The sequence below is a fragment of the Protomyctophum bolini genome (assembly GCF_963924005.1).
Source record: "Protomyctophum bolini genome assembly, chromosome: 10".
NCBI lineage: Eukaryota > Metazoa > Chordata > Actinopteri > Myctophiformes > Myctophidae > Protomyctophum > Protomyctophum bolini.
In genome coordinates, this window is record NC_137871.1 from 45,827,351 (window position 1) to 45,851,994 (window position 24,644).

General features: G+C 42.3%; 1 protein-coding gene across 1 annotated transcript; it reads left to right on the top strand.

The window, feature by feature from the left end:
- Positions 1–13: 13 nt before the first annotated feature.
- LOC308322338 (NACHT, LRR and PYD domains-containing protein 3-like) lies at positions 14–19,184 on the top strand (the record flags this gene model as incomplete). The annotated part of the gene is made up of 11 exons (XM_080773539.1): positions 14–32; positions 8,636–8,971; positions 9,093–9,410; positions 10,471–10,797; positions 12,059–12,157; positions 12,637–12,714; positions 12,848–14,702; positions 15,171–15,344; positions 17,170–17,328; positions 17,630–17,679; positions 18,673–19,184. 11 exons carry the CDS (start codon positions 14–16, stop codon positions 19,182–19,184), a joined length of 3,927 nt encoding a protein of 1,308 aa, XP_080629665.1.
- Between the last annotated feature and the right edge of the window lie 5,460 nt (positions 19,185–24,644).

Consider the following 24,644-nt stretch of genomic DNA (forward strand, 5'->3'; position numbering starts at 1 on the left):
AGTCCAGGTTGTCATGGTTACCACCGTCTCCAGTACGCCTGACATCATGCACTCCATATTTGGTCATGAGTGACTCATCATGGTGACGTCACACTGATGATGTATATAAGAAGCACAGTGACAATCTGTCAATCAAACCTTGATGTGCTAAAGACCCCAAGATAGGGTTTGACCTCCGACCTCCACATTGATAGGGTTTGACCTCTGACCTCCAGGTTGATGGGGTTTGACCCCTGACCTCCAGCTGAACATATTGTGTTCCAGGAATCTCCAAATTGTACATAAGTAGAATCGTTGTGCGCTCCAGTCCAGGGGAAACAAATATATATCCTTTAATAAATGCACCACGTCTGTGTGTGTGCACGTGTGTACGCACGTCTACGTCTGTGTGTGTGCACGTGTGTACGCACGTCTACGTCTGTGTGTGTGCACGTGTGTACGCACGTCTACGTCTGTGTGTGTGCACGTGTGTACGCACGTCCACGTAACTGGAGAACTCTTCGCCCCACTGACTTCTAGTCGGTGTCCATGCTAGGTTCCCAACTTGCATCGTTCCCAAGTCGGCCGACGGGACATTTAGAATGGAAGCGTTGCCCACGTCTCATTGGACAGCGTTACAATGCCTCGGGCGTTACCCACGTCTCATTGGACAGCGTTACAATGCCTCAGGCTTTACCCACGTCTCATTGGACAGCGTTACAATGCCTCAGGCTTTACCCACGTCTCATTGGACAGCGTTACAATGCCTCAGGCTTTACCCGCGTCTCATTGGACAGCGTTACAATGCCTCAGGTAACCAAAAGAAACAACCAAAAACATCACGGGAGGATCCATTAGCCGTTTGCTGACCTCCTGGTGACGACCCGGGGTAATTTTCACCTTTAAAACAAAGACCTTGGCAAGGAGAGAGCAGGTGACAGTGAAAGAGTTTTAACTGATAGAATGCACAGCATTCACCTGCTGCTACTTTATGTCTGATCTCAGGTTCATGAATATGTAGATTTATACCTCATTAATGTACGAATATGTAGATTTCTACCTCATCTCAGGTTAATGTATGAATATGAAGATTTCTACCTCATCTCAGGTTAATGTATGAATATGTAGATTCATACCTCATTAATGTATGAATATGTAGATTTCTACCTCATCTCAGGTTAATGTATGAATATGGAGATATATACCTCATTGATGTATGAAATTATGTAGATCTATACCTCATCTCAGGTTAATGTATGAATATGTAGATTCATACCTCATTAATGTATGAATATGTAGATTCATACCTCATTAATGTATGAATATGTAGATATATACCTCATTAATGTATGAATATGTAGATCTATACCCATCTCAGGTTAATCTATGAATATGTAGATATATACCTCATTAATGTACGAATATGTAGATTTATACCTCATTAATGTATGAATATGGAGATTTCTACCTCATCTCAGGTTTATTTGTGAATTTTAAGATTTTTGTCTTTGTTTTTCTTCATCTCCTTCAAATGTGTTTCAAAACAGCAGATCAACAAACTCACAACCGTCTCAACCAATCTAGTAGCATGCAGCCTGCCTGGTTACTGCTCCTAGTTATCACTAGTTAACACTAGTTAACTAGACCATCTGTGTTTGAACCAGTCATCACCACAGGGATCTTTACAGATTAGAGTAGGTTAGGTTAGGTTAGGTTAGATTAGGTTAGATTAGGGTAGGTTAGGTTAGGTTAGATTAGAGTAGGTTAGGTTAGGTTAGGTTAGGTTAGGTTAGGTTAGGTTAGGTTAGGTTAGAGTAGATTAGAGTAGGTTAGGTTAGAGTAGGTTAGATTAGAGTAGGTTAGGTTAGGTTTAGAGTAAACAGATCTCCGTACAGTAGAGTACAGTAGAGTAAACAGATCTCCACACATTTACGTTTCATGAATGACTTTCCATCAAGACTGATGATGGTGTTTTTTGTTTTGTTTTACTGATATTTGATTCTTGTACTTTTTTATTATGACATTTTTGTGTAACAGATGTTCCGGTTACAGGCTGGCCCAATGGTGGATTTTATTGTATGGTGTATTTTATTTTAAAGTCACCGTACCAACTTTGTGGTGTTCTAAAACATGTTACTGTAAATGTCTCAGTGCCTAAATGATAAAACATGTTACTGTAAATGGCTCTGTGCCTAAATGATAAAACATGTTACTGTAAATGGCTCAGTGCCTAAATGATAAAACATGTTACTGTAAATGACTCGGTGCCTAAATGATAAAACATGTTACTGTAAATGGCTCTATGTGGATACATGTGCCTAAATGATAAAACATGTTACTGTAAATGGCTCAGTGGAGACATTGCTCAGTGCCTAAATGATAAAACATGTTACTGTAAATGGCTCAGTGGAGACATTGCTAAGTGCCTAAATGATAAACTGTAATTGTTTTAATTTAATAAACGTATTGTTCAAAAGTCTGTCGTGGTTCTGTTGTCGTGTGTTAATTATTCATAGTGTTGTCACATGACAGTTTGGCCACAGCTCATTGGTCAGGGTTTGACATTAAGATGTAAAACTATGAAATGACGAAACAAGTGAGACTTAAAGGTTCCGTCGCATAAACAAGCCTTCTCTGTCCGAACACCCTTCCCAAAACCATCCGACAAGCAGATACCGTTGCATCCTTTAAATCTCTTCTGTAAACCTACTTGTTCAGAGAAGCACCCCCCCCAGCCCCGTTGAATGTTTGTTCACTGAACTCTGTCGGTATTTTTTATCTATTACATTGTTGTTATTTTTATATTGCATCCTTAAATATGCTTTCTACTGTTGGCCAGCTGGCTGTAAGTTGTTGATTTGCGGCATCTATTTAATTGTGTTCGATTTTTCTGCTTTTTTGTGAATTTGTTGTACAGCACTTTGTGACTTTGTCCAGAAAAGTGCTATATAAATAGTTATTATTAATAACTTATTAAGTTATTATTAAACATCGCAGCCCAGATTTGGCTCAAACAACAAGGGGTTGAGTTCGTTCTCCCATGCCACGGAAATTCACATTCCTTTACGACTGTTGGTAGGGCGCTACCAACAGTTGTTAAAGAAATGTGAATCCCTAGACTCCTTCAAAACTGCTCTCAAAGAGCGCTTACAGGTGGCTGCAGTTCAAAACTGGCCCGGTAAAAAAAGTCAATTTAGCTGGGGGACCCCCTGGAACTGCCTCAAGGGCCCCTGGGGGTCCCCGGACCCCACTTGTGAACCACTGTTTTTAGAAGGCTGATTCTGTCTTTCAGACACTATTTGGGTTTATTTACAAGCTAAACGCGGTGTTTCTCTGCATGGTAAACACAGACATTATATTTGGGTTTATTTACAGGCTAAACGCGGTGTTTCTCTGCATGGTAAACACAGACATTATATTTGAACACATGATAGAAGTAACCTTGACATGAACACAGAGAGAGAATACATGTATTTACTATTTATAGACCAAGTGTAACCATAATGGAACGGAGAAATAACAGTAATTTAATCAGATTGATCGAAATACTTTATTAACACTTTGTAGAGAAAAGAAAAGCACAGTAAAGTCCAGTTCAATACAAGGTCTGTTAAGAGGATTTATAAATAAATAAAGCACTATGGCTTGTTGTTCCCATTGTGGTCCATCATCATAATATTCAATTCAACAGAACATTTTAATGCCATACAAATGTAGAGTGCTAGTATTTGGATGCACTTCTCGTTGTGTCCAGCAGATGGTGTCAGTGAGTTGGAAACATTGTTATAATATTGTCCCGTGGTTCAGGAGGCTTCATTTAGACCAAACATCTGAACTACAACAATATCAATTAAACGTTATTTTTGTTGACTACTACAAGACTAAAGACTAAAATACTATAAAGCTTTTTGACGATTTAGTCGTCTTAGACTAGACTAAGACTAAACATTTTCAGAAGACTAGGACTATAGGCCTACCTAAGAATAAGACTAAATGGTTTGTTATTAAAAAAGACTAAAACAAAATCTCAACAAAAATCTGCTGAAAGAAATCACACCCATGTGAAGTGAGGGGCGCTCTTATGATCTTACAACATCGAGGAGGGAATTCGGTATATCTTGGTATGATTAGGTGATCTAATGATGTAAACCAAACCAATGGAGTTTTTAAAACAAACATAACTATTTATTAACAGTTTGCAGAATTACAGTACATTTCAAGCACAAACTCAATACAAAGACTGTTAACTGTGAGTGCACGACACCATAAAGCATTACACTTGTTTACAACAGGGTCCACCATGTTCAATTCATAACATTTAGAGACGTATATACACTTCTATATAGCAAAACGGGCCAGAAACATAATACAGTGAGGGGTAAAAGGGGTGGGGGGGGGGGATTCAGATTTTACGGGGGCGAGTTTAGAACTACTTAAAAGACTAGAACTTTTTTTTATATATTTTTTATCCCACGATTTTGTAACCCATTTTTCACCCCTGTGACAATCATCTACTGTGATCCTGGGCTCTACACACCCTCCGCCAACCTGGGGAGAGCAACGGACTTAACTCATGCTCCCTTCATGCCTGCATGTCACAACATTCATCTTTAAAATCAAGTTAAAAGAACACCTTATGTAAACCATACTTTAACCCTGGGAAAATAATAATTAAAAATTATAATTTGTTGAAAGTGATTTTTTTGCTATGTTTTTCTTTGTTTTTTATTTCTCCTATGTTTTTTATTTCTTTTCTTTTTTTACTATGTTTTATTTTGAGTTAGTGTTTGTAAACAATTGTAAGTATTGCCTTTGTTAAATGTTACATGTTTGTCTGTGACGGACCCCAGGAAGACTGAGGCAAAAGCTAATCCTTATAAACAATAAACAATAAACTTAATTAAGCAGTCACCGTCTCTGTGGCTAGTGATCCAATCACGTCATTACATCGTTATTATTTCATTGGCATATAGATTATTTCATTTTAGTTGCATTATTTCGTATATAATAGTATAAATATCATGTTGATTACACATCATAAGATGTTCAATAAATCAAAAAACTAATTATAAAAATAACAAAACACCCAAAGTGACACCAAGTGAAAAGTAAAGGACACTTAATGGGAAAACAAAGGGAAAAGTATATAAAGTAAATATAGGCTATAAACAATTTAGTATTATTTAGTATACATGTAAGGTTTTGCCCACTCAAATGGTACCTCGATCGTCAGATAATCCCCACATATCAACAACTTCTGTGAACAGACTTCGAGGGGGCGAGTCGTCTGGTATCCTTTAGGCTGAGGGTCAGAGGGTAGGCTAGGGCAAGAGGGGGGAAGGTTCACTTCAGTTCACGGTTCCCAAGATAGAGGTCCGCTCTCTGTCGCTGTTCTTCGCAGTAAACGGAGTTTTAACAGCATTAAAGTCGCGGATTAATTTCTACATGTTGTTGATGCTGTGGAGCAGCGTCTATTACGGTACCTGCCTACCTGTGACAGGTAGGCCTACAATTCATTCTCATTTACACTCACTTTTACTAACCGTCTGAAAACGAAACCAAATCCTAACGTACACTTTTTCACTGGGAAAACAAACGGGTGTGGTTTTCGTGTTCGTTCCAAATGGATTCAATTCAACGTATACTTGTCTTGAATAGGCTATTATTTATAAGTTATAACGCTGCAGCCTATTATGTGTGACTAGCTGTCCAGAGGACTAGGATAATAAAAGGTTAAAATGTGGATTCCCCCCCCGTCAGTAGCCTAAGGGCCAGTGAGCACAGGAAGGAGTTTCACTCAGAACGGTTCTTTCTGGTTGCCATTATTCCGCCCAGTAGGCTAGTACAGGTATAGGCTTCTCAACGTTTTTGGCTGGGGACCCCCTACTAGCCCTGGTCCAATGCTTACAGCGAGTGTCAGAGAGAGACACTCGATGTAAGCATTGGACCAGGGACCCCCTACATGCTTTGGCCATGTCTCTGGGGAGTGGGACCCCCCCTGGGGACCCCCGGACATACTTTGGCCCATGGCTCGTCTTAACTTAGCCCCATATGAGCCCTTTCCCTACCCCCATTCTGTAGCTCCGAGATGAGGTCACACACTGGGCGCTCACACAGCGTTTCAGAAACGGCACAAGTTTCCGCAATACTTTATATGTCTCCAGCCATGTTGCCTCAGAATTCTTTAGGGTCACTAATTTGAGCATAACAGCGGAGCGCATCTAAAAAGTGGCATAACGTCAGCAGCAGACCCACAGATAATAATAATGCAGCTGGTAATTTATTGATTTGATCAATTTGGGATTGGAAGTTGAAAAGATTTAGCGCCTCCCCTGGTCGAAAATGTCCAACTGACTTCAGTTCACTCGACTAGCCCCGCAAGCAGAACCCGAATGTAGTAAACACTTTGTTTACTTTACCCATTGGGTCCTGCTCCACGCTGGGCTGCCGTCAGTTACGCACACACAAATACAATGTAAACACGCCATGAGACGGACTTCTGCACGCTTTTACCATGTTTATTCATGTATTGACTTACGAATGTGCGAACTATAAGTACCTTACATACCATACCGACACATCTCCTGTGTCGCGGAAGCCGTTAAGTATTTTTAATCCATGATTGATTAAAAATGTCGCTTCTTCCTACCTTGTTTATTGACACCTCATTGTACCGCCTATCTGGCTAGCTAGTGGTGCTACAGCTATGACGGAGCAGATCATAGGCAGGGACGTAGCCCGCAAAGCCAACCGCACATCGGGAGGCGGTACAATAAACGGTAAATAAACAAGAAGAAATCAAAGCGCATTTTTAATCAAACATGGATTAAAAATACTTAACGGCTTCCGTGACACAGGAGATTTTATCAGAGGTATGTAAGGTACTTATAGTTCGCACATTCGTAAACGAACACAAGAAAAAGCGTGGTAATACCGCGCCGATCGACTAAACGATGAGTTTGTGTATATCCGCGTTCCAACAATCGCATTGGAAAATCTTAGCATGACCAGGGACCCTACATAAAGCGACCATCAAATTTCATAAAAGCTTTATGTAGGGTTCCGAGAGGGGCTATTCACTCGACATGCACGAGCACACGCACACTTCCTTGATAAACATGGAAACATACAGTGAGGGGGAAAGGTGTGTGTGTGTGTGTGTGTGTGTGTGTGTGTGTGAGTTCAGGACAGGTTATTCAGGTTTTCCGGGGCCGGTTTCGAATTGCAGTTGTCCGTATAGGTGCCCTTTGAGAGCGGTTTTGAAGGAGTCAAGGGATTATTTTCGCTCCTATGCCACCAGAATGTGGAACGCCCTACCAACAGTCAGTAAGACATGTGAATCCCTTGACTCCTTCAAAACCGCTCTCTAAGGGCCCCTACGGACGGCTGCAATTCGAACCTTGTCCCCGTAAAATCTGAATCCCCCCCACCTCCCCTTTTTCCCCTCACTGTATATGTTTCTTTTCCCTTTTTGCTTCCTTTATGATGAATTTCTGTTCTGTTCTTTAACTATATAGAAGTGTCTATTTGTACGTCTCTAAATGTTTTGATGAATTGAACATGGTGGACCCTGTTGTAAACAAGTGTAATGCTTAATTGCGTCGTCCACTCACAGTTAACAGACAGTCTTTGTATTGAGTTTGTGCTTGAAATGTACTGTAATTCTGCAAACTGTTAATACATATTTCAATCAATCAATGGTGGCATGAAGGAAGGAATGAAGGTTAATGAACATATGTTTGCAGGCATTTGTTTAAGATAAAGGTTATTCTCTTAAAACAACATTTAAGTCTATATGTTTAAGATAAAGGGTATTCTCTTAAAACAACATTTAGGTCTATATGTTTAAGATAAAGGGTATTCTCTTAAAACAACATTTAGGCCCAGTCAGACAGATATTTTGTGAAGCCTGTTGTGGCGCTGTCATTGGGCCCAAAAAAACCCATATCTCCATAGAGGTCCATGTATTTGGGCCCAACTTCACCTAGACTGTATTCTGGAAGCAGAATACTTTCTGCTTCCAGTCACTAGTTTAAAGTCTCATTTCTCATGTCATAATATTCTTTTTGTGCATGTGCACGTGTGCATGTGCGCTCAAGAGCGAGCTTGCGCAATGCATTATGGGGTAGATTTGCTTCGCTGCGTTTTTGTAGTGACCATCGGATGGTCCCTATTCAATTCCCGGTGCATTGTGGGATACCTCAGGCCACTACATTATAGGGTGCAAAGAATCTCACTACACATTCGGACACTAAAACAAAATGGCGGAACCCCAACGTAGTGCACTGTATGGGGCATAGGGAATGAATTCGGACGCAGCCCCGTGCTTACGCCAAAGATGGTCTATTTATGAAGAGGGGCGAACTTCATTGGAGCCACTAGAGGCGCTGTGAATAATCTCTTATCTGGTGAATTACTCTTTTGTACTTTTTGTACAAATGTGAACTGTTCTAATCTTGTGATACTATACCATGTGAACATTCTCTCCAATGGTTGTACAATGCTGCTGCTACTGTGTTCTAAAACATACTGTACTACTGCACTTTTGCCCAAGACAAATTTCCCCTCGTGGGACAGTAAAGTATATCTCATTTGGGTTGTGTTTTTAGGACAACACCAGGTCAACGGGTCCTCTCAACCTGTGTTGTGTTTTTAGGACTCCAGCAGGTCAGCGGGTCCTCTCAACCTGTGCTGGCCAGACTGGGAGGCGAGGCCATCCTTCCGTGTCTCGTCGACCCTCCGCTCAACATGGAGAGACGGTCAGTGTTGTGGACCAGAGCTGACCTGAACCCACCAAACGTTTACGTTTTCCAAGATGGACGTCCCCTTACCTCCGTGAACCTCTTGTACAAACGGAGGACGTTCCTGTTTCACGAGGAGCTGGAGCACGGTAACATCTCCCTGAAGCTGACCGGGGTGAGGCTCTTGGACGTCGGGACCTACCGCTGTCTCGTGCCACACGTGGGCTACAGTACCATCCAGCTCCGTCTTGGTAAGATTTAATGTTCATATTCATAACCAGTGTTGGGCCCTTTTTTCTTTTTTTTAAGTGGTTATTCTGGGTTTTGAAATATCAAAAACACTAAAGAACACCAACGTGTATTAATTTAAAGTTGGAGGGCCAAGTGATGACCGAGTGACGTACCTTCCACCACGAGGCAGTGGAGATGTCCGCGTGGAGATGTTCCCAGACTACGGCTCTGTTCCTGAAGGCGTCACCAGCATCCTGTGGATGCACGGACGCAACTTGGTAGCGGACTGGGATCTGGGTCATGGTCGGGACTACTACGGGACGTATAGAGACCGCTCCACACTGGACCCAGACACCGGACGGCTGGTCATCGACAACATGACCGCAGAAGACGTCGGGCTGTATTCTGTGGAGCTCAACGGCAGACTTCAGGGCAAGACTTACCAGCTTAAAGAGATGAGTAAGTATATGAGTCGTCGTCATGGATCTGTTATTGTCTGTCCTTTATGATTTGTTCTCCTCCCCTGGCGCACCGCAGCGATACGGGGCTTCAGGTCCCTGATAGGAAATATGTTCAGATGGGGGTCCGCAGACAAATACATTCATTTTGGGGGGTTATGGCATGAAAATGAGAACCACTGGTTTATACAACATTGAGAAACAAGACCAACTGAGCAACTACACTTTAGAAACAAGACCAAATAAACATCTACACTTTAGATACGAGACCAAATAAGCAAATACACTTTAGAAACTTGACCAAATAAACAACTACACTTTAGAAACAAGACCAAATAAACAACTACACTTTAGAAACAAGACCAAATAAACAACTACACTTTAGAAAACAAGACCAAATAAACAACTACACTTTAGAAACAAGACCAAATAAACAACTACACTTTAGAAACAAGACCAAATAAACAACTACACTTTAGAAACAAGACTAAATAAACAACTACACTTTAGAAACGAGACCAAATAAACAACTACACTTTAGAAACAAGACCAAATAAACAACTACACTTTAGAAACAAGACCAAATAAACAACTACACTTTAGAAACAAGTCCAAATAAACAACTACACTTTAGAAACAAGACCAAATAAACAACTACACTTTAGAAACAAGACCAAATAAACAACTACACTTTAGAAACAAGACCAAATAAACAACTACACTTTAGAAACAAGACCAAATAAACAACTACACTTTAGAAAAGGTCGACGGCACAGTCATACACAGGAGGAGTATGACTGCGCCATTAAAAAAAAAAGGATAACTTTATTTCTTTATTTTACACCAGCGTCGGTGTCTGTGTTCGACAGATTTCAACTCCTCATGCATAGAAGGAAGCATGAGGTCAGTTCAGGGTCAGCAGGAGGCATGTTAACATCTCGTCTTCAGTCAGTTGCCTCAGCGTGTGGGTGTGTGCGTATGTGCATGTGGGCGTGCCGGTGTGTTCATAATAGATGTGTGGTGCATTAATTCTTCACGTCTTCATTCTGTCTCCTCAACAGAGAGAGTCCCACATCCAGACCTGACCATCGTGACACCATGTGACTCCAACTCCAGCAACTGCACGCTGCACTGCAACGTATTCGGAGACGTCAAGTCAGAGTCGGGCGAGGTCGTCTATCGGTGGAGGTTCCACGATGAGAAATGGACTCCACCCAAACTCAACGAGACCAGGATCTACAGCGATGAGGAATGGACCGGGCCCGACTCCCGGACGGTGACGATCAGCGACGACGAGGAAGGGAGAAAAGTTCGAAGAATATCCTGTGCGATAAAGAACCCGTTCAGTGTGGAGCAGAGCGAGGCTGTAGACAACCCGCTTTACAGAGGTGTGTGTGTGTGTGTGTGTGTGTTTGTTTCAGATTTTTGGACTTAAAGCTGGACTTAAAGCCGTGCTACGAGCTTGTAGGTAGCTTGTAGCTTTGAATATACTCTTTCAGAGCCAACGTTTTTAACTCAAACATTTGCTTCTGGGTGGGGGTCCCTGGAACAACATATTACAGATCATTCTGGGCAGCCAGGGGCTCCTTGACATGAACAGGTTTGAGAACCACTGACATAGAATGAAGCAATAAGCCACGAGAGGTCTCAGCTTACCGGGTATTTTACAATGGCTGGGGGCGTAGGCAGACCCCACGCGCAGCCAGTGTAAAATACCCGGTAAGCTGGGGCCTCGAGTGGCTTATTGCTTTTCTAAAACGGTTACAAACGTATAGCAATATTAACCTAATGAACTTCACTTCCTTGTTTTGCTCGGCAAGTAGCTTATGTGATGGGAGAATAGCGCCGTATGAGCCGGGCGGTGCTTACACGCCCGCACGGCATGGGTTTGTAAAGCAATCAAGCGCGCCCCTTCCCCAGTTCAGCTACAGAGATGTGGAATCAGCTAATAAAGTGATTGAAGGACTGGGTTATCGGTGGAATTTACACCGGTCACGTGACGTTAACCAGCCAATCAGAATCAAGTATTGGGACTACTGATTTAGAAGACTTCTAAATGGGTTAAACAGTCATTACTCTAGTTTGCAGCATAAGGTCCCAAACCTGGTGGCTGGCCGTACGGACTTCCCCTTCCATGGAACTATAATTCCTACTAAAGGCCTATTCATAGTCTGGATTTCCGGTGGTGAGCTGACCACCGGAGCTGAAATAACGTTGAGCGGTGGTGAGTAAAAACAGAGAGAAGGGCTGGAGCGGTGGCGGTGGTTTGCTCTTCACCGCGGCTCAGTGACGTCATGTTGTAGTTCGGTGGTCACCTCAGTGACGTCATGTTGTAGTTCGGTGGTCACCTCAGTGACGTCATGTTGTAGTTCGGTGGTCACCTCACCACCGTAAATCCAGACTATGTATGAGCCTTAACCCTACCAGGTGGCTGGCCCTACGGTTCCATGGAACTATAATTCCTACTTCCGGTTTATCTGATTGACTTGAAACTCCTCCCACAACTCTATGAGGGGGGGTGGAGCTAGATGGTGCAACCCGGAAGTGGATCTGTTCACTTCCTGTTTTGCTAGGAAGCATTCGCAGGGGAATAAAAAAAATGTCCAGAGATTTTCTTTTCTATTTATGTTTTATATTTCTGTCTTTCAGCTAAAGGACCACCAGCCAGAGGATTAAGACGTGGGATTATTGTTACTCTCTTCATGTACGCAGTAGCACTGGCAGCTTTATACGGGAACAAGCAACCTCGTGAGTCTTTAATTTATTTTTAACTAGATTTATTTACAATCTATATTGATATAAATCCATCCATCTCTGTGTCATTATGTGAAGACGAGAATGATCCTATAGTCAGTGTCTCCTCACTGACCAATCACTGTCTCACATCTCACTGAGCAATCACTGTCTCACATCTCACTGACCAATCACTGTCTCTCATCTCACTGACCAATCACTGTCTCACATCTCACTGACCAATCACTGTCTTACATCTCACTGACCAATCACTGTCTCATCTCACTGACCGATCACTGTCTCACATCTCACTGACCAATCACTGTCTCACATCTCACTGACCAATCACTGTCTCTCATCTCACTGACCAATCACTGTCTCACATCTCACTGTCCAATCACTGTCTCACATCTCACTGACCAATCACTGTCTCACATCTCACTGACCAATCACTGTCTCACAACTCACTGACCAATCACTGTCTCTCATCTCAGCTTTGACAGAAGGAGAGAAGGAAAGACGAGACAGAAGACGAGAGAAGGAAAGACGAAACAGAGCTGCCAAACTGAGAGGTAAGGTGTGTGTGTGTGTGTGTGTGTGTGTGTGTGTGTGTGCGTGTGTGTGTTTGTGTGTGTCTGACACATGCGTGTCTGTGTGTGTGTGCACGTGTGTGTAAGTAACATGGAAATACTTTGTTCGCTACAGGTCTGTTGGAGAGAACACCAGGATATCGTCACATCACTGACTATGAAGAGCAGCTTCAACGCAACATGAACAGCACATATCTGAGTGTAGATTTGGGCACACAGTCTGAGGTCGTGTTTGAAAACGTCTTCGCTCCGCTCTACAATGTAGACATCGAAAGAACAGACATCCACAGCCATCATGAGGCCAGACAGATGGAGATGAAGAAGGCAAGAGAGGAAATCCAACTGGGTCAGATGTTCAAAGACCTTTCTGGACGAATCATAAGAACAGTGCTGACCGTTGGCTGTGCAGGGATTGGGAAAACGATCCTCGTACACAAATTTATGTTCGACTGGGCCAAGAAACGTTTCCCCCAAGACCTACACCTCGTGTTCCCGCTCAAGTTCCGCCAGTTAAATATGCTCAAGGGACAGAAGTTTACTTTGGCACAGCTAATTCACAGCTGCATCAAGGAAACCAGATTTATCGAGAAAGACGTTCTTAATCTTATCTTCACTGAAGTGCAGAAGTCAGGAGACTACAGCAACAGCCCCTTCAAAGTCATGTTTGTTCTGGATGGTTATGATGAAAATAATTTCAAGTTTGATTTCAGCACAAAAATTGGCCTCATGAATGTCAACGACTCTTACCCAGTGGAAGATCTCCTTGTAAACCTCATCAAGGGAGAGCTCCTCCCCTCTGCTCGAATCTGGATAACCTCGCGACCTGTAGCAGCCAATCAGATCCCTAAGGAGTTTGTAAACAGGATGACCGAAGTACGAGGGTTCATCAGCGATGACCAGAAGAAGGAGTTCTTCGAGAAGACGTTCAGTGATGAGAACCAGGCCAGATCAATCCTCTCACAGATCAAAGAATCAAAGATCCTCCTCACCATGTGTGAAATCCCAGTCTTCTGTTGGATCCTTGCTACCGTTGTGAAGAACATGGGGGCGACATTCAGGCTGCCCAAAACCCTGGTTGAGCTGTTCTGTCACTTCCTGGTGGGTGAGATACAGCGGGAGAATCCTGCACAAGGCGAGGCAGACAGAGGGAAGCTCATAAAGGATGCAGGGAAAGTTCTTCTGAAGCTGGGCAAGCTGGCGTTTCGCCAACTGGTCAAAGGCAACATCATTTTCTATGAGGAGGACCTGAAAGAGTGCGGTCTTGATGTGAAGGACTTGAAAAACCTGGGCTTTTGCACAAAGTTCTTCAAAGAAGACGATGTGTTCTTCCTCCAAACGGTCTACTGCTTCGTTCATCTGAGCTTCCAGGAGTTTCTGGCTGCAGTCTACCTGTCCCACTGTTTCACTCAGAAGAACAAGAACAAGAGGCAAATGCCCAAACAGAGAAACAAGAAGATTGAGGTCCTGAAAACATTCCTGGGAGACCGCCGTTTCGACAGTGACAGTTCCCTGTCTGACTTCCTGAAGGCTGCTATGAAGAAAACCCTGCAGAGTAAGAGTGGACAACTGGACCTCTTTGTCCGCTTCCTTCATGGTCTCTCACTGCAGTCCAACCAGAGTCTGTTAGGAGGCCTGCTGGGTCAGACAGAGAACAGTCCAGAGGAGATCCAGAGAGTCATCGACAACCTGAAGGAGATGAATGATGGTGATGCCTCTCCTGACAGATGTATCAACATCTTCCACTGTCTGATGGAGATGAACGACCCGTCAGTCAGTCGGGGGATCCAACAGTACCTGGAGTCAGAGAGCAGCTCAGGGAAGGAACTCTCTGTGCCCCAGTGTTCAGCTCTGGCCTCCATGCTGCAGATGTCAGAGGAGGTTCTGGAGGAGTTGGACCTGCAGAAATACAACACATCACAGGAGGGGCGACGGAGACTTGTCCCAGCTGTGAGGAACTGCAAAACAGCCAGGTTAGTAGTGTGGATGTTAACATGTTAGATCACTATATACTTCATTCATAGAGAGAGAGAGAGAGACCCTCACTTCATATTTATATATATTAGTATTGCAATCCAATTCAAGTGTGATTAGTGTTTAGTATATTTAGTGATATCAGGGTGATTTTGCCATGGCATGCGGTCGTACAGACTGTTCATCTGTTGACAGAACATTTCTTCACTTCACTGCCATAGAGTGGAACAACAGCAGCGAGTTGGGATCGTTTTAATTATTTAATGTTTGTATTACAATCAAATGACAACAGTGGAAAGTTATGAGCACATTTCAATTAAATATGTGTTACTCACTGCCGCTATTTGCTTAGTTAGAAAAGTATCCAAACACACATACATTTCAGACAGCACCACAGGGAACCTCCTTGACAGTGAACATGGTCTGTTTTGATCATCTCTGATTTTACATTTAATCTGTAATTACAGACTTGCTGACTGTGACCTCGGAGAGGAACACGTTGAAGTTGTGGCTTCAGCTCTCAACTCCAATCCGTCCCATTTGAGAGAACTGGACCTGAGTGGAAACGGCTTGAAGGATTCTGGACTGGATCTCATCTGTGCTGCACTGAAGAGCCCAAACTGTTGTCTGGAGACTCTCAGGTCAGATTCATTTAACATTTTTATTTGTATTTGGTTAAGTAAAGTTCTGTTATATACGTAGTAAGTGACTATAATGTAGTTATGAGGGTGGTAGTATTTGAAGAGTGTGGATGAGGTTAATATCATGGTAACTCACACTGACCATAATATTGACGAGTAAGACGCGCGAACGCGGGAAGCGAACGCTCGGCTCCATATATGGGCACAAAAGGGGCCAGGTCCACAACAAACAAATCACTGGCCCATTTTGTGCCCATATATGGAGCTGGGGTACCTGGCCCCTTTTGTGCCCATATATGGAGCTGAGTGGACCTGGCCCCTTTTGTGCCCATATATGGAGCTGAGTGATTGCTGATGCAACACACTCCATATTTGGATAGCGGGACAGACACACGGACAGACAGACAGACGCACGCACAGACATGATCTGCTAGGTCTCATAGTAAGTGCTCACTGCGTTCGCAATAAGATACAGTGACTAATGTATGTTATACTTTAGCTATTGAATAATAGCAGATCTACAAGCTCATAGCGCGCCACTGAGTGGCGCACTACGAGCTTGTAGGTCTGCTATTTTTTGAAAAATCGTTAAAATGTGGCGCAAATCATTGAATATATATTTCAGAGCGAACATTTTTAACTAAAATATTTGCTTCTGGGGGGTCCCTGGAACTACATATTTTCAGATGGGGGTCCGTGGCCCAATAGAGAGAATTCTGGGGGTCCTTGACATGAAAAAGGTTGAGCACCACTGACATAGAAACATAGGTTTTTCAGAAAAATGTTTAGAAGCCTTTTTTTTAATCGACCTCATTCCAAAATGGGCCAAAAGCGTTTCTGTGCTTGCTCAGTATGAAGAAAGTGTCCAGAGATATGAGGGACTGAGACAGACTATCCTTCAGTAGACAGGCTTTTATTTACGTTCACATCGGCAGAGTAGAGAGAGAAGGGGGTGTGTGTGTGTGTGTGTGTGTGTGTTAAGGCTGTACCCTAGCCCTTATTTTAGAACTCTAACTTCGGCAGGAATTTTCGAGTGAACATTCGGACCATTTGTTTCTAATTAATTAAAGAAATAACCGTCTCGATCAGAGCGCACAGCGCGTCTCCCCCGCTCTTTATCAATCTCTCTCGTCGTCTCTCCCAACACACACACACACACACAGGGACAAATTATTTTCTGTGCGTGTGTGTGATCTAAAAGCTGCGCAGTTTACATCCACTCTCTCGGTTCTCTACTGCTGCTGTACTGTAAGTATTTAGCACTTTGGGTTCTGTCGAGCAGCGAGAGAGAGAGAACTAACCTTTTTCTCAAATTGTGAGAGCACATGCTGCTCACATCAATGTAGGCTCGCGCCCGTTGTCTTTCTGTATCGTGGTGCGCACCGCGGCCCCCAAACGCTGAGCGATCTACCCTTTCACCACAACGCATTGGAACGGGGATCATCGTAAAGTCGTCTCTCTCTCTGTGTGTGTGTGTGTGTGTGTGTGTGTGTGTGTGTGTGTGTGTGTGTGCTTGCGTGCGTGCCGCGATGAGAGCACGTGCTGCTCATATCAAAGGCTTGCGCCCGTTGTCTTTCTGTATCGATTCGTGTGTGTGTGTGTGTGTGTGTGTGTGTGTGTGTGTGTGTATAAACCTGACTGAGGCAGAGTCAGAGAAATGAATGTGATTCACATTGAATGTGATCCACATTGAATGTGATTCACATGCAATAATTCACATGCAATGTGAATCACATTCTCTTGCTCTCTCTCTCTCTCTTTCTCTCTCTCTCTCTCTCTCTCTCTCTCTCTCTCTCTCTCTCATTTGGTTGTATTCTTCATTTAGACTGGAGAACTGCTTCTTGTCAGAGAGATGCTGTGAAGTTCTGGCCTCAGCTCTAACTTCTAATCCCTCCCTCCATCTGAGAGACTTGGACCTGAGTCTCAACATGGTGAATGAGTCGGGAATGAAGATGCTGCTCTCTGCTGGGCTGGAGAATCTCAAGTGAGTAGACCCTGTTGTGGGGCCCGGTTTACAGCAGAACCCTTTACTATGTGTGGGTAATGTTTGTGGGGCATCACCACTATTTTACTAGTTTCAGACATGTGATGATTGATGCATTGTTGTTCTACTTCCTACAGAGTGAAACACTGTAGTGTCAGCTAGTGGAGACGTTGTGTTAGACAGTCAGACATTGATGCATTGTTGTTCTACTTCCTACAGAGTGAAACACTGTAGTGTCAGCTAGTGGAGACGTTGTGTTAGACAGTCAGACATTGATGCATTGTTGTTCTACTTCCTACAGAGTGAAACATGGTGGAGAAGATCGGTTCAATCCTCATCTCATTCAAGGACGTGAGTATCTCTCACTATTGACATCTTATACAGAGTTTTTTAACACCTACTGTATAGTTTGGTAGACTTCAGGGCTGCAGTTGTAACATTGTTGGCTGGGTTTGCTTTCACATTGTAGTTTGTCAAGCACACAGTCTGGCGCGCACACAGTGCATCTTCAGGCGTGTGCGTGTTGGTCAAACAAGGATTTCATACTCCTTAGTGACACGTTGCAGACAACTACAGCCTTGGCCGAGAGATAAAGCCAGTCAATAGAAATATGTTGGAGATCGGAATGACAGAAACACTCACTCACGTGTTCTCACTCACATATTTGAATTTGGGCCAGATATGGTAGGCCTGAGGCCTATTAACATCCTATGGCAGGCAAAGATGTCAAAGATGTCAAACTTCCATTATGTTTTAACCCATTCTGGGAGGGAACCCCTTTTGGTGTTTTAAAGCAGTATGTTATACTTTAGCTATTGAAAAATAGCAGATCTTGAAAAATCGTGGAAAATGCCTCAAATCTTTGAATATAAATTATTACAGAGTGAACATTTTAACTATGAAGTAGCATGTGACATGTCAAACAGCCATAGCCACTTGCCCAAAATGTGCTGACCTCATCACATTTGTCATGACGTCTATGGCCGTTTTTAGCCCAAGGAGTGTTTGACATGTTAGAGCATTTTGCCTGCCGTAGGATGTTGATGAAAAAGAAAGCCCAATAGTGACAGCCGGTCAGCAAGTGGATTCATGAATGTATGAATATAGACAATAGTTCAGGCCAATGAAAAAGACAATGTACCAAATATCCCACTTTAACCCATTCTGGTGTTTCAAGCATTATGTTATACTTTAGCTATTGAAAAATAGCAGATCTACAAGCTCATAGCTTGTAGATCAAATATGTTGGTCCCTGTGTGTGTGTGTGTGTGTGTGTGTGTGTGTGTGTGTGTGTGTGTGTCAGTGAATGATGTACTTAATGGTTACTGTGTGTTTTCTCATCAGATTCCCAGCGTCTCTCACTGGACACAAACACAGCAGACTGTGACCTCACTCTGTCTGAGGACAACAGGAAGGTCACACGGGTGGAGGGACGACGTCATCAGTATCCTGGTTCAGTTATCCAGGTTCTGACAGAGAGTGTGAGCGAACGCTGCTACTCTGAGGTAGAGTGCAGTGGAGATGTTACTATAGCAGGGACTGACAGAGCAATCAGCAGGAAAGGAGCTGGTGATGACGTGTCATGCAGTCTGCTGTGTGTTGGTGACAGTTACACTGTCAGCCACAATGGGAAGTCGACTCTCCTCCCTGTCGGTCCCTCTGGACGCTCCAATGGGGTCTACAGAGTAGGAGTGTATGTGGACCGTCCCGCTGGGACTCTGTCCTTCTATGACGTGTCCTCAGAGGACACTCTGACCCACCTGCACACCTTCCAGACCACGTCCACTGAACCCCTCTGCGTTGGGTTCGCGTTGTGGTCGTATGGCTCCTCAGTGTTTCTGTGTGAGCAGAGATAGAGTCTCGATGTGAGCGAGGGTCACATCAGGTCGCCATGGTTACTCCACATGTCTGAGTGAGTCCAGGTTGTCATGGTTACCACCGTCGCCAGTACGCCTGACATCATGCACTCCATATTTGGTCATGAGTGACTCCTCATGACATCATTGTGACGTCACACTGATGATGTATATAAGAAGCACAGTGACAATCTGTCAATCAAACCTTGATGTGCTAAAGACCCCAAGATAGGGTTTGACCTCCGACCTCCACATTGATAGGGTTTGACCTCTGACCTCCAGGTTGATGGGGTTTGACCTCTGACCTCCAGCTGAACATATTTTGTTCCAGGAATCTCCAAATTGTACATAAGTAGAATTGTTGCGCTCTCCAGTCCAGGGGAAACAAATATATATCCTTTAATAAATGCACCACGTCTGTGTGTGTGCACGTGTGTACGCACGTCTACGTCTGTGTGTGTGCACGTGTGTACGCACGTCTACGTCTGTGTGTGTGCACGTGTGTACGCACGTCCACGTAACTGGAGAACTCTTCGCCCCACTGACTTCTAGTCAGTGTCCATGCTAGGTTCCCAACTTGCATCGTTCCCAAGTCGGCCGACGGGACATTTAGAATGGAAGCGTTACTCACGTCTCATTGGACAGCGTTACAATGCCTCAGGCTTTACCCGCGTCTCATTGGACAGCGTTACAATGCCTCAGGCTTTAACCACGTCTCATTGGACAGCGTTACAATGCCTCAGGCTTTAACCACGTCTCATTGGACAGCGTTACAATGCCTCAGGCTTTACCCACGTCTCATTGGACAGCGTTACAATGCCTCAGGCTTTACCCACGTCTCATTGGACAGCGTTACAATGCCTCAGGCTTTACCCACGTCTCATTGGACAGCGTTACAATGCCTCAGGCTTTACCCACGTCTCATTGGACAGCGTTACAATGCCTCAGGCGTTACTCACGTCTCATTGGACGCCGTTACAATGCCTCAGGTAACCTCAGGTAACCAAAAGAAACAACCAAAAACATCACGGGAGGATCCATTAGCCTTTTGCCGTGGCAAGGAGAGAGCAGGTGACAGTGAAAGAGTTTTAACTGATAGAATGCACAGCATACACCTGCTGCTACTTCATGATCTCAGGTTCATGAATATGTAGATTTATACCTCATTAATGTACGAATATGTAGATGTATACCTCATTAATGTATGAATATGGAGATTTATAACCTCAATGTATGATTATGAAGATTTCTACCTCATCTCAGGTTAATGTATGAATATGTAGATTCATACCTCATTAATGTATGAATATGTAGATTTATACCTCATTAATGTACGAATATGTAGATTTATACCTCATTAATGTATGAATATGTAGATTCATACCTCATTAATGTATGAATATGTAGATATATACCTCATTGATGTATGAATATGTAGATTTATACCTCATTAATGTATGAATATGTAGATCTATACCTCATCTCAGGTTTATTTGTGAATTTTAAGATTGTTTTTGGTCTTTGTTTTTCTTCATCTCCTTCAAATGTGTTTCAAAATAGCAGATCAACAAACTCACAACCGTCTCAACCAATCTAGTAGCATGCAGCCTGCCTGGTTACTGCTCCTAGTTATCACTAGTTAACACTAGTTAACTAGACGCTCTGTGTTTGAACCAGTCATCACCACAGGGATCTTTACAGATTAGAGTAGGTTAGGTTAGGTTAGGTTAGGTTAGGTTAGATTAGGGTAGGTTAGGGTAGGTTAGGTTAGAGTAGATTAGGTTAGGTTAGAGTAGATTAGAGTAGGTTAGGTTAGAGTAGATTAGGTTAGGTTAGGTTAGAGTAGATTGGAGTAGGTTAGGTTAGAGTAGATTAGGTTAGGTTAGGTTAGGTTAGGTTAGAGTAAACAGATCTCCGTACAGTAGAGTACAGTAGAGTAAACAGATCTCCACACATTTACGTTTCATGAATGACTTTCCATCAAGACTGATGATGGTGTTTTTTGTTTTGTTTTACTGATTTTTGATTCTTGTACTTTTTTATTATGACATTTTTGTGTAACAGATGTTCCGGTTACAGGCTGGCCCAATGGTGGATTTTATTGTATGGTGTATTTTATTGTATGGTGTATTTTATTTCATGGTGTATTTTATTGTATGGTGTATTTTATTTTAAAGTCACCGTACCAACTTTGTGGTGTTCTAAAACATGTTACTGTAAATGGCTCAGTGCCTAAATGATAAAACATGTTACTGTAAATGGCTCAGTGCCTAAATGATAAAACATGTTACTGTAAATGACTCGGTGCCTAAATGATAAAACATGTTACTGTAAATGGCTCTGTGGAGACATTGCTAAGTGCCTAAATGATAAACTGTAATTGTTTTAATTGAATAAACGTATTGTTCAAAAGTCTGTCGTGGTTCTGTTTTAATGTCGTGTATTAATTATTCATAGTGACAGTTTGGCCACAGCTCATTGGTCAGGGTTTGACATTAAGATGTAAAACTATGAAATGACTAAACAAGTGAGACTTAAAGGTTCCGTCGCATAAACAAGCCTTCTCTGTCCGAACACCCTTCCCAAAACCATCCGACAAGCAGATACCGTTGCATCCTTTAAATCTCTTCTGTAAACCCCCCCCAGCCCCGTTGAATGTTTGTTCACTGAACTCTGTCGGTATTTTTTATCTATTACATTGTTGTTATTTTTATATTGCATCCTTAAATATGCTTTCTACTGTTGGCCAGCTGGCTGTAAGTTGTTGATTTGCTGCATCTATTTAATTGTGTTCGATTTTCCTGCTTTTCTGTGAATTTGTTGTACAGCACTTTGTGACTTTGTCCAGAAAAGTGCTGTATAAATAGTTATTATTATTAATAACGTATTAAGTTATTATTAAACATCGCAGCCCAGATTTGGCTCAAACAACAAGGGGTTGAGTTCGTTCTCCCATGCCACGGAAGATCACATTCCTTTACGACTGTTGGTAGGGCGCTACCAACAGTTGTTAAAGAAATGTGAATCCCTAGACTCCTTCAAAACCGCGCTCAAAGAGCCCTTACAGGTGGCTGCAGTTCAAAACTGGCCCGGTAAAAAAAGTCAATGTAGCTGGGGGACCCCCTGGAACTGCCTCAAGGACCCCTGGGGGTCCCCGGACCCCACTTTGTGAACCACTGTTTTTAGAAGGCTGATTCTGTGTTTCAGACACTATTTGGGTTTATTTACAGGCTAAACGCGGTGTTTCTCTGCATGGTAAACACAGACATTATATTTGAACACATGATAGAAGAAACCTTGACATGAACACAGAGAGAGAATACATGTATTTATAGACCAAGTGTAACCATAATGGAACGGAGAAATAACAGTAATTTAATCAGATTGATCGAAATACTTTATTAACACTTTGTAGAGAAAAGAAAAGCACAGTAAAGTCCAGTTCAATACAAGGTCTGTTAAGAGGATTTATAAATAAATAAAGCACTATGGCTTGTTGTTCCCATTGTGGTCCATCATCATAATATTCAATTCAACAGAACATTTTAATGCCATACAAATGTACAGTGCTAGTATTTGGATGCACTTCTCGTTGTGTCCAGCAGATGGTGTCAGTGAGTTGGGAACATTGTTATAATATTGTCCCGTGGTTCAGGAGGCTTCATTTAGACCAAACATCTGAACTACAACAATATCAATTAAACGTTATTTTTGTTGACTACTACAAGACTAAATACTAATACTAAAGACTATAAAGGTTTTTTATATTTGATATTAGACTAAGACTAAACATTTTCAGAAGACGACATATAGGACTATAGGCCTACCTAAGAAGACTCAATGGTTTGTTATTAAAAAGACTAAAACTAAATCTGAACAGAAATCTGCTGAAAGAAATCACACCCATGTGAAGTGAGGGGCGCTCTTATGATCTTACATCGAGGAGGGAATTCGGTATATCTTGGTATGATTAGGTGATCTAATGATGTAAACCAAACCAATGGAGTTTTTGAAACAAACATTGCACTAAAAACAAACATTAAACCTTTATGTGGGAGGGGCTAGCGCCCCTTAAAAATGTAACACTGCAGGGTCTAAAGTGATTTGAGTTTTGATTGATTGATTGATTGATTGAATTAAGTAGGCTATTTATTAACAGTTTGCAGAATTACAGTACATCTCAAGCACAAACTCAATACAAAGACTGTTAAAGCATTACACTTGTTTACAAGAGGGTCCACCATGTTCAATTCATAACATTTAGAGACGTACATACACTTCTATATAGCAAAACGGGCCAGAAACATAATACAGTGAGGGGGAAAAGAGGTGGGTTGTGGATGGGATTCAGATTTTAAGGGCCAGTTTCTGGCCCGTAAAATCAAGAGATTCACATGTCTTAATGACTGTTGGTAGGGCGTTCCACATTAGATACCCATAAAAACACAATGACTTGTCCACATTTACATTTGATCCCCCCCCCCCCCCCCCCCTCACTGTATATGTTTCTTTTCCCTTTTTACCTCCTTTATGATGAATTCCTGTTCTGTTCTGTTCTTTAACTATATAGAAGTTTCTATTTGTACGTCTCTAAATGTTTTGATGAATTGAACAAGGTGGACCCTCTTGTAAACAAGTGTAATGCTTTATGGTGTCGTCCACTCACAGTTAACAGTCTTTCTATTGAGTTTGTGCTTGAATGTAGGCCTACTGTAATTCTGCAAACTGTTAATAAATACTTCAATCAATAAAACCATCATGGGCCCTCCATTTTCAATTCATCATACAGACAGCACAGAATATTGTAGTATTATTATTATTATTATTATTATTATTATTATTATTAGTAGTAGTAGACAGTAGTATTATTATAGTAACACTGCTCTGCTTCAGATCACGCACTTCATTTTACTTCCTGCTTGTTGTAGTTTCAAGTTGTAGTCCTCCGAGACGTTGCTTCCGTCTCCATTGGATGCTTGCAAACCAAATTCTTCCTGTAAACCGACGAATCACCGCACGAGGCAACATCTTAGCCCCGCCCCGCTAGGTGCCTATCGTCCAATCATGGTTGATTTGACGTGTTTGTTGTTCCGGTGTTTCTTGTTAGCTTCGTGAAGCAACACAGCTTCATTCTGCCCTGAGGTATGGAACTATTATTACATTATACTTATTATAATAAATTACTGAATGATACTCCGTCTATTACTAACAACACAACGAGATGATGATGTATTTGAAACTAATGAATGGAATGCATGAAGGCTTTATTTATTTAAATGAATTCAGGCTTTATTCTATACAGTGTGATATAATATGATTTATTTCATAATAATACATAGATCATGATTAAATTAATGCAGGGTTTATTCTGCAGACTCAGTGTGATGTGTCATTTATTATATTCATATAATATGATTTAATAATCATATGATATCATTTAGATGTGCTGAATGAAAAGCA